Consider the following 11,975-nt stretch of genomic DNA (forward strand, 5'->3'; position numbering starts at 1 on the left):
AAGATCAACGTCAGAACAAAACTCTTAGCCCGTGGACATCGCCAGTAAACCGATCAAAGGGCTACTCGTATATATAATCGGCTCGCCTGCGTGCTGAATGATTCAAACTATTTTGGTATGAACGCTTTTTTAAGTTTGAAGCCTTCAAAAAATGATGTTTGACTCGGCACACTATTGTGAGAACATGTCTGTATGGTGAAAAAAAAATTTGGTATATTTAATATTCTTTTCTGTATGTTTCTCGTTCTTAATTATCAGCAAATATAATTACTATTTTCCACTTCATCGTACCATTTTAATATTTCATTCTAAAACTTTATTTTCTTATTTTAGTGACTCTTATTATCTCCTATTAAAGATATGGATATTTTTTTAAGGACAATATATACCATGGCTTCTGTTTTGGTATATTTCTTAAGTCTTCATTTTACTTTTTCATGTACCACAGAAGCACTAAGACATATAATTAGACTCGCACGGGCAACACACAAGAAACCTGAAACCCTGAAAGCGGTTGTGCAGAGTTGCTTCCATTAGTCTTCTCAGAAACAAATAATATAGAGTTCAAATCCCAAATTCGCCATGATCATTCTTGCGTTGTCAGCACCATACTGGTGTCCGTGGTTTTCATCTGGGACACACCGCACTTTTATCCACTATTAGACTGCACGCTCGCTGTTAAGTATAAATAGAGGGACAAGCTTCGTGTTTATGTCTTTATTTAACCAACAGGCTGTCCAGGTCCACACAGGTTACAGTACTTCTTGCAGTAGTGGATACCGTCTTCCTCGTCCAGACAAATGGGTTTGTGAGTCTCGTTCATCAGGGCACAGTCACGGCCAATCAGCATGTCGCGACACTCGTTTGGAGCAATGGTTCCTGTAAAGATAAATAGAGAATATGACCCTCATTAGATACCATTTGTACGACAAGTGTAGCTGACAATAGGATATAGTGACATCGTTCAGCGCCACCCATTCTTTTTTAGCCTATCAAGAAACAATCGTTTGTTTTGCCTAATTTGTTTTTAAAAGTAATTGATCCATTAGCCACAAAAATGGCACTGAATCACATGCACTTTATTTATGGACATGAATTCTGAAAGGGACATGGCCAAATAAGGCACACAAAACTAGAAAAACTTGTCCAAAAATCATTTTATTTATGTTGGCAACATTTACACCAATCCACAGAGGGCCTCTTATCCAAGTGACTGACTGCTCGACCCCTAAATCTCAGGAACCATACTGCCTTTCTAAAGACCAATCCTTGAGTGCCTCAGACCCAACTAATTTCACGTCGTTTTGACTTCCTGGATATGTGACGACTAAAATCTTTTTCAGCCAGATGGACAGCCACTCAACTACGATCATATCGAAAGTGGCAACTGAGTTAAAACTCCCAGTGCACCTCTTCAAATAAAACTTAAACCAAACATCATCCATAAATGTTCACTTACCACAACTGCCCTTCTCGTCGGAGAAGTCGTCACAGTCATTGTCGCCGTCACACACCCAGCTCTTCTGAATGCATCTGCCGTTGGTGCACGTGAAGTCGGTGGTCTTGCAGGAACCTGGAACCAATTGAAGACGTTCAACCTCAGCGGACTGACAATTTAATTGGGTTGCCGTAGTCTGCCATTCATATGATGCAGCGACTAACAGGATCGGATGGTCAGGCTCGCTGACTTTCTTGAAGCATGTCATCAAAGTATCCCAATTGCGTGGATCGATGCTCATGATATCAATCAGTGGATTGTCTGGTCCAGCTTCGATTATTTACAAACAGTCGTCGTATAGCAAAACTATTTGTGAGTGCGACATTAAACAATCAAACAAACCATACAAACCAAATTGCATGGCCAGCGCCGACAATCCGACAGTCATGTTATCCGCGTGTCCTAAAAACCACATCCTCCCTTTCTATTTAAAGGTAGACTATGTTCTAAAGCCCGTTTCATATTTTCAGTCTTGGTTTACCTGCCGTAATTAGACCCTGTGAGACACTGTCTCTTTGAAATTAAGGTAAATGTCAACTGTAAGATTGTATTAATTCAATCTGACCTGAGGAAAATAGATTTTGAGTTAACAATAACAAAAATTAGAACTACTTGACCCAAACTTATTCATACTTTTTCACCTGTGTGTAGGTCACGTATACAACAGATCAGAGAAAGACATACCGCAGTGATGTTCATCGGAGCTATCGCTGCAGTCGTCGTCGCCGTCACACTTCCATTGCGAGTCGATACACAAACCGGAAGTACACCGGAATTGGTCCTCAAGGCACGAGGCTGCAAATCAAGAGATTGTGTGTATACAGCAGGTAAGGTCCGTGCGTGCGTACGTGCGTGGGTGGTTTGGGTAAGTGTCCCTTTATAAATTATGTTTCAGTATCCTCAGGAGCAGTTTCATTCGTTGCAAACGTCTATCAATGTGGGCTATAGGTTTAACAGGCCCCTTCTACAATTTCATATTTCTACAAATCATTAAAGGAATTTACTTTAAACTGTTTACCGAACACGTCATCGAAAGCAATCTTGTTCGAAACTTAAACTGACAGAGGTTTTGGAAGGCAAGGTACATATCAGCCCCCATCAAACTGCTGCCACCAATGTTTTAACTATGTCGGAATATACATGTAGAGCTGTTATAGCTTTAAGACCAATGTGAAATCTCATGGTAATCTGCGCTGTGAGATATGCAGGTACCAAGCCCTGGTGATGGGTGGTCGATCAATGTGAACTGCATACTTACTGCAGTTGGCCTCATCTGAGCCGTCGGTGCAGTCCTTGGTTCCATCGCAGTAATACGTGTCCTCGACGCAGATGCCGTCAGACACACAGTGGAACTCGTACTGGTCGCACTTCTTTTTACCTGTCAAATAATGTATTTATCACCAAACTATTTCTGTACATCAGAGTGAGTGAGTGAGTATGGTTTAACGCCGCTTTTAGCAATATTCCAGCAACATTACGGCGGGGGACACCAGATATGGGCTTCACACATTTAACCCATGTCGGGAATCGAACCCGGGTCTTCGGCGTGACGAGCGAACGCTTTAACCACTAGACTACCCGACCGCCCCCTGTACATCAGAAGCACAACTGCACAGAACTAAACCCATGACACACGGAACAGTTTATGTCTGGCAACATCGGACAACAAACACCATACAATCTTCCGCCAGACCAACAAATCCTCAAGATGCTTGCAATCCGTCTCGTTGCTAAAGAAACGCCAAATATTCAATTTTCCCGCCTTGTTGGTTTGGAAAGGTAACGTTATTAGGGTTTCCTTGCGAACAACCCAGATGGTTGGCAAGTTAGATGATCATTGTCTGTGAGTGTGACAGGGCCTGTCGACAAATCTTATCGTGTCATTCGTCTGATGCTGCCAGACAACAACTGCCACGTGCTTAAGGTGAACGACTGAATTTGGTTCAGTATGTTGAAAGGATTGCCGAGATAGAAAAGGTTTTGTATTTGGTGTATATGGACGGCAGACCAAATATAATAATTTGGGCCAATCTTGGACAATTTGCAAATTTCGTAAATGTTATAAGCGATCGACCAAATCGTTTCTAACCGGGTGGCTCTTTGAGAACAATAGCCTTAAAGGACAGGGTGCACATTCAGGGACTTCTTTTCCGAACTGTGAATGAATTACAAATATAACGACACAAACACATGCTCATGATTTAGTCGGAATCGTACATTCGACTTTGCTTTTTGCATGTTCTTATGAATATGGAAAAGGTTTTGTCGCATTTATTTTATTATTTACAAAACCTGCAGTATCATCACCCCGTGTGTCGATTCATCCAAGTTGAAAATGTACCCGTGTCAAATTTTCTTACCGCAGTCGAGCTCGTCGGAGCCGTCGTCGCAGTCGGCATCGCCGTCGCAGAAATACTCGTGTGTGATACACTTCCCTGACTTGCACTTGAACTGATGAGCGCCAGAACAGTCGGTGGCTACAAAAGTTACCGAGGGTGAAGTAAGTTTAACATTCAAAGGGAACTATTCTTCAGCATATCCTTGAGCGATGAACAGAAGGTCACAGACCTGGGAAGAAAACATCAAATACACACTAAACTGTGACGATTCAAATCGAAATGATTTATAATTCATGTGTGAATAAGAGAAACTATAAACAGAAAATATAGTAAACGGTCTGTTAGTCACTGGGACATTGAAACAAATTTAAAATATTCCCAACTCTACCTGCTGACAATACTATTTTTCATGAAGGCTTTCTTGATTGTTTTTAACACCGCAAAATGCAATAATCCAGCCATATTAAGGTAGTCTGTAAATAATCGAATCTGGACTAATCCAGTGATTGACATCATGATCGTCGACCCACGCAATTTGGATACGATGACATGCATCAAACAAGTCAGCGAGCCTGACCACCCGATCCTGTTAGTCGCCTCTTCCGACAAGCATAGTCGCCTTTTGAAAGAGTGAGTGTGGTTTAACGCCGTTTGTAACATATTTAATAAATATCACGTCGGAAATAGATTTCACACATTGTACCCAAGAGAGGAATCGAAGTCGGGCCTTCGGCTTGACGCGCAAACGCTTAAACCACAAGGCAACCTCGCCGCTCGTTAAAATTAACAGGAAATCATTAATTTAACAATCATTTATGTAAAGCACCACTTCATTTGGTAAAGCAGTTCCTGAAAAGTTAAGGTTTATGTTCCCAATCAATATCATCTCCTCAACTTATCAGAAAAAGTTTAATCATTAATGTGAATGGCTTGATTACATCTGAACACCAACTTTAATTCTATGTATCTCTTGCTTTCAGAGGAGATGATGCTTCACCATTTGTCCCAACTAAAGAACACTTTTCTGTTCGGCAATAAACACTCAATCTAATGATTTTTTTTTTTTTGTTTAACGTCGCACGCAGCAATATTCCAGCTAATGACAGCGATCTGAAAATAATCGAGTCTGGACCAGACAATCTAGTGATTGACATGAGCATCAATCCACGCAACTGGGATACGATGACATGTATCAACCAAGTCAGCGAGCCTGACCACCCGATCCCGTTCGTCGCCGCTTAAGATCCGGGGTAGAATATGTCTTCAGCAACCCATGCTTGTCGTAAAAGGCGACAGCGCTTGTCGTAAGCTGAGACTAACGCTGACTTGGTAGTTTTATGTCATTGTTTCCCAATTGCGTCGATCCATGCTCATGATATCAATCACTATATTGTCTGATACAGACTCGATTATTTTCAGACCGCCGTCATATAGTTGGAATATTGCCGAGTGCGGCGTTAAACAAAAAACAATACAATAATCCCATTATGCTGTAACAAATCCTGTTTTAGATCTAATGTGTTCAAGTTTGTTAGAATTTATTTGGTTTTCCGAAAAAATAAATTAACTCCATGAAAAAAAAACATTATAGTGCTTGACTCCTATATGCGTCAGGCTCAAGCATTCAACTGTTCGAGTCGGATGTGAACGGACTGACGGACGGTGGGGGGACAACGCTGATCCGGTGGGAGCACAGATACTCATACATACCACAGTTTATCTCATCGGAGCCGTCAGTGCAGTCGTCCTCGGTGTCGCATGTGTAGTCTTTGTCCACGCATTCGCCATCACGGCACTTGAACTCGCGATCAGAACAGCCAGCATCTTGAACAAACAGATGGTAAGGTGGGTGAGTGAGTTATAATATGAGGGAGTATGTTATCTATTTTCATTTTCATTATTAAGCAACATTTCTTCAGTCTTACTTCATAAAAATAGCATTTTTTCCCCAGATCCGTTTTGGTTCGCCAAAGTCCCATACATCTGGAACCATTCAGTCACGGATCAGTGAAACGTCTGTTGATTCTAAAAAAAATATTGTTTTCTATAAAGTCCATTTTATGCCTCACAAACTGTTGTTATTTGCTCTCTAAACGTGCAATGGTACATTGAAAGTTCGTGGCCTCATAGAAATTAATGTTTATGATGTGAAGTTTCAACAGGTGTATGAAGACTATTATCTCTTGTTCTAAATTGACACAAAAAGGTCAAACAGATTAGGTGATATGAGGCCAACGCACGACGCCCTTTCCATAAGTTGATATACAGACGGCGGACACTATACAGTGCTCGATTTAGCCAGAAAAAAACATGCACCTATTATAGCAAAATGCTACCTAATAGTTATGTCAGGAGGTGCATGTCAAAATGTTTCAAATTTGAGTTTGAGCCTTACTTGTCCACACAACATCGATTTTTGAACAATTCAATACCTCAAAAGGGGGCACGGGTGGCCCAGCCGTCTAAGGCTCCGCGATTTGCTGTGCAGAGTTGCGTCCCTTGGGCACGCCAGAAATCTATGATTGTGGGTTCGAATCACGGTTCGCCCCGATTACGTTTCTAGGTTTGTCAGCACCAAACCCGTGCTCGTGGGTTTCACCGAAGTGGTTAACGTCTGAGACCTGCATCACTTCGGGTTTTCCTCCCACATTAAGCTGACACGCCACGATATAACTGGAATATTGTTAAAACCGGCGATAAACCCAACTCACTCAATATTTCAAAACTGTATTCACCACACAACATCAATAATCCCTGTGTTACGTGTAATTTGTCATGCTGTTGGGGGCTTGACCTCATCAAAAGGTGAGTAGTTCAAGATTTTATGCACACATTTCAATTTCTGTGAATCTATGGGACCAGGGTGCAACTAATGTCAGCTATTGGTGGTGAAAGGTCATTTAAATTAGATGGACATACGTTGTTAAGAATTTTATATGCGGTACATATTTTTTTTTATAGGTTTTCGTCTACTTGATGGTGTCTCCCGGGATGATCCATAACGAACTGCACCCGTGAAGTCCGGGATAGAATTGGTCTTCAGCAATCAATAAGACTTTTTTAACACGAGCACCAAAAACGCGCTTTCTGGCATGTGTTCAAGGAAAGTCAAGTGTACAGTGGTTGGTTTGGTTGATTTGTTGGTTTGTTGTTTTACGCCGCACTCAGCAATATTCCAGCTATATGACGGCGGTCTGTCAATAATCGCGTCTGGACCAGACAATCCAGTGATTGACAACATTATCATCGATCCGAGCAATTGGGATCGATGACATGCATCAACCAAGTCAGCGAGCCTGACCACCCGATCCCGTTTAGTCGCCTCTTACGACAAACATAGTCGTTTTTTACAGCAAACGTGGGTTGCTAAAGACCTATTCCACCCCGGATCTTCACGGGTCTGTGTATACAGTGGTGGTATAAGGTGGCGGTAGGTAACAAATGCAAATAAATATCCACGTGGTTTCCGAGATAAGAACTTGTAGGTCAAGTCTACGTTTGGTACAAATGTACCAGAGACGTATACTAGTATACCACTCCCAAGGCAGCCCGTCCCTCCTTTGGGGTTCAGCGTTGTGATCCAAGAGAAAGTCGTTTGACTGCACTCATTTGTCAAGATGGGATTAGATGAAACGTAAAAGGTCACACATCATTATATAAAAGTATTTGTGGCGAATACTCCTCTTATTCAAATGAAATCATATCATGTCTTGGAAGACATAGGGCGGCGTCCATTTAATTTTTGTAGGAGAGGAGGGGGATCATTATCTCTTCCGCAGTTATATCAAAGAAACTATTAATTAACTTAGCACCATCAAACAATATGTTCGTTTTGACTAATAACACACATTTTTTTATGTTTGGATATTTTCCACAAAATTATATACAGGGGAGGATTGATTTCGTTAAGAAATTAAGCAATGGGCCGCTGAATTTAAGTGAGGCAAAAGTAGCACAAAGGATGACCTTATGACTGGTACCCCTGACGATAGCACGCCTGAAACCCATGTGGGGGCTGCCAATGGCATGATTTGGGCTGACTGACTACTGTGGTCAGTTCCCGGCCAGTGCAGTCGAGCCAACTAACACATTCCACATATTGTTTAATTTGTACATAAATGATCTCATGACTTTAATTAATAATACGGACAATGGTGTATCTCCTGGAGAATGTAAAGTAGGTATTTTAGCCTATGCTGATGACATAGTACTACTGGCCGAATCTGAAAGTGAGCTGAACATGTTGTTGAATTGCCTTAACAGTTGGTGTTTGAAGAACGATATGTCTGTGAACTATTCCAAATAGTGAAAAGAACAACCGAGGTTTTCAAGTGTGGAGATGAATATATGGAAATAACGGAGAAATATACATATCTGGGAATACTACTCACAGAGCACTTAGATTACAAGAGAATGGCTAAGGCATCAGCAAGTTCGGCTAGCAGAGCGCTAGTGCTTTTAATAGCGAAATTCAAGCTTTTAGGTGGCATGGAGTTTGGGACTTTTACGAAACTCTATGACTCGATGGTGTGGTCGATGATTGAATACGGAGCTAGCATTTGGGGTACATAGTACATGTCATGCATAGAAGCTGTCCAGAACCGAGCCATGATATACTTCCTAGGGTTGAGAAAAGTTGCGCCAAACAACGCTGTATCCGAAGACATGGGCTGGGTCCCGACCACAGTGCGACAGTGGGGGTCAGTCACCCGACTATACATGCACCATAGGAGAATGGACCATCAGCGTCTCAACTACAGGATATTTAAGTGGAGTCATCAATGGGCAATAAGACGAAATTCCAACTGGACCTTCCGACTACACAAGAAGTTACAGGAATCAAGCCTAACTCACATTATACCACTGGACAAAGTATATGGAAGTCATTACATTATGAATACCATCCAAGATAAGACTATGCAGCAATTTAAAGAGAATTGGAGGAACGAGGTTTCACAACAGGAAGGAAAGAGGGGAATCGGCGGAAATAAGCTAAGAACATACAACAGTTTCAAGGAAGGTTACGAAAAGGAGTATTATGTTCGAACCCCTATGCCGAGGAGATACAGGTCGGCTTTAGCCAAGTTCAGGAGTGGGGTAGCGCCCCTCAAAGTAGAGACTGGACGCTACGCAAACACGCCCCTAGATGAAAGAATATGTCCATTTTGTGCTGTTGGTATAGAAGACGAAGAGCACGTATTACTAAGATGTCCTAACTATGAAACCGAAAGAGAAGAACTGTTAAGAAAATGTTGCGATGTTGAAGACGATTTTAAGAATTTCGATGATCCGAGAAAAGCCAGTTTTATCCTGTCTTCCCAAGATGTGATATATTTAAGTGCCAAAACCTGCTTTAACATTTTATCTAAAAGATATGATTGCCTTTATTCTTAATTCATGGTTTTACTTTAATATGCTTTGTAGTACCTTTTATTTATATTTTAATATGCTTTTTTTTATGAAAAGTATCTCGTAACCCTGTATAGGGTGGCTCGTTACATTTTATACTTGTATACTCTTACATATGATATGTATTTGAGATATAAATTTTTGTATTTTAAAAATATGTATAAATCAGTGTAATGAGGTGAGACTAAAATAAACTGTCTGTCTGTCTTCCACATGCAAGGTACCAAGGACATTGAGGCCGGATCACACGTTGGCCCGACTGAGCATAGCCATTGTCCGTTTCTAGGTTATCCTGATTAAAGTTTGATGAAAAGGGGTCATTCACTTTGACCTTGACCTTTGACTTTGACCCAGAGTCAAAACATCATAGTGACAAGTCTGTTTGTTGTTAAACGCCGCTCTCACCAATATTACATGACGGGGTATGTGAATAATCGATTTTTGACCAGACAATCATGAGCATCGATCCATGCAATTGAGATACGATGACATTCATCAACAAAGTCAGCGAGCCTGACCACCCGATCCGGTAGTCGCCGCTTAACACAAGTATAGTCGCCTTTAACGGCAAGAACGGGTTGCTGGAGACCTATTCTACCACGGATCTTCACTGGTCTTGTAACAAGTAGAAACAATCGGTCTACCTACCAAAGAAGTACAAGTGAGTGAGTATGGTTTTACGCCGCTTTTAGCAATATTCCAGCAATATCACGGCGGGGAACACCAGAAATGGGCTTCACACATTGTACCCATGTCGGGAATCGAGCCCGGATCTTCGGCGTGACGAGCTAACGCTTTAACCACTAGGCTACCCGACCGCCCCCAAAGAAGTACAAGCGCTTGGTAAATCAGTTTTCGGTTTTCTGGGACAGTCAGGTGATAATCATGATTGACAATCTACAATGAGGTCAGGCGTTAGTTGAGAAAATCTCCGTTCAGCTACTGTTTCAGTACAATGCGCCGATGCACTCGTTACAAGTTGTCGTAGCCGCAACCGCAGATTGGGGGACCTTTGGACTTTTGTAGGGCACGGATAACAAAACTGCTGTATTGCTGGACCAGGGGTATTAAAGTATTGAAAGAGATTTATTGGAAACAATTTTGATTCTGAACGATTTTTATGTGAGACCACGAATTTTTCAACTTAACATCGTGCTGGTCGGATAGGCGGATATGCTATGCATTATATAGCATTATTCTTGTAGTCTTAACACTAACAAATGCATCAAACAGCAATCATAGATACATTTAAAGGGGCCTACGTTCGAGCAAATTGGCAGTCCCAGCAAGTTTGATTCAAGTCGTTCGAACAATGCCTTGTCGATCTACTATCTCAGGGGTTGTAAATAAAGATCAGTCACCCTTGACGATTACCCTAATACAGAGAAGCAATGTCTCACTTTCACGTCAGACACCAATTACAAAGTTCTGGATCATGCTGGAAATGGACACCAGACAATAGGCCATAGTCTCCCTTTAATAACACACTAACATAGATTGACCAGCTGTGATAAGATAACTTATCAATGCATTGTACGGACTTGATTACTTACAGTCATCTCTGATTTTCAGTGATCAGTTCATGTAATTTTCACCTCTAATTTGAATTTTACGCCCCAAAAATCTATTTCGGTAGTTAATCGAGACTGATTTTTCTCTGGTATTGACATTTCATATTAACACTAAGATCACTGTATTGATTGATGCTCATTGAAAGAACAGCGAGCTGACGTGACTGAAATCCTTAATGGAGTCGTACCGATGTGATCTTACGTCCTATGGATCGTTCTATTTTGTAGAAATGTCAGACATGGAGTTCGTTCGGGGAGCAAAACGGTTTTATTTTGAATAGCATAATTGCTTTAAATGAATAAAACATCTTTAAATATTTATTTCTGAAACATAATCGATGCAGTTAGCATTGACATTGACAATTCCAAAGAAGATATTCTTCATACAGGTGCATTATGGCGATGTTTTTCCTCAGAATTGTAAATACTCACTGTCAAAAACGAAGGCCCTGGCAAGGCCCAAGCAAATTAAGAGGACGGCAACCTTGTACATGACTCTTGATCTTCAGGAGGTACGAAAATGAGACGAAAGATTGTCTTGTTTATTTTTTATAGTGGCCCAGGGTTCGAGTCTTGGAATGAGCCTCAACAACAAGGATCGCCGACCAAAGAAGTTTTCAGTGTCACTGTGGTGAACCTCTTCGTCGAGTTGATAATCTTCTAAAATTAGCTATCAAAAACTGGGATTGCTTTCTGAACTTCTTTTAGGTAGTAGGTCCACCTTAACTGTGTGTGCGTGATAGCTGTGAGGGAAAACAGGTGCCCTTAGCATGGTACTTGGCTTATCATTTGGCTTGAATAAATCCACATGTCGACATTTGGCCTTGATAACTTCCTTTTCCTTCAGAAAGTTTGTTTCGAACGTATATTTGGATGTACAAGTTACGAACAGTTACCAGCGCATCTCAGTCACGTGACAAGATGTCACAAAGATTCAGAAAGAAATGTAAGCCACAAATACACAATGACCGTTTACGAACTGCAGAGTTCATTGTAATCAATTTTCCCGAACACCTGGTATCATCACTATTTGATAAACACATGCTCATGATATTGTCTTTCTCTTTCTTTGCTGTTAACGCCGCAGCAATATTCCAGCTATACGATGGCGGTCTGTAAATAATCGAGTCTGGACCAGACAATCTAGTGATTGACATG

At 41.2% G+C, this 11,975-nt stretch overlaps 1 protein-coding gene across 1 annotated transcript; it reads right to left on the reverse strand.

Annotated features, from left to right (window-relative positions):
* Positions 1-702: 702 nt before the first annotated feature.
* LOC139446074 (low-density lipoprotein receptor-like) lies at positions 703-11,439 on the reverse strand. The gene is made up of 7 exons (XM_071227343.1): positions 11,250-11,439; positions 5,548-5,661; positions 3,859-3,975; positions 2,757-2,876; positions 2,183-2,293; positions 1,460-1,573; positions 703-879 (listed from the first exon to the last, which is right to left on the reverse strand). The coding sequence occupies exons 1-7, from the start codon at positions 11,308-11,310 to the stop codon at positions 722-724; spliced, it is 795 nt and encodes a 264-aa protein (XP_071083444.1). The 5' UTR covers positions 11,311-11,439; the 3' UTR covers positions 703-721.
* Positions 11,440-11,975: the final 536 nt, after the last annotated feature.

The sequence above is a fragment of the Haliotis cracherodii genome, unplaced genomic scaffold (genome assembly GCF_022045235.1).
Source record: "Haliotis cracherodii isolate W230 unplaced genomic scaffold, xgHalCrac1.p SCAF_6, whole genome shotgun sequence".
NCBI lineage: Eukaryota > Metazoa > Mollusca > Gastropoda > Lepetellida > Haliotidae > Haliotis > Haliotis cracherodii.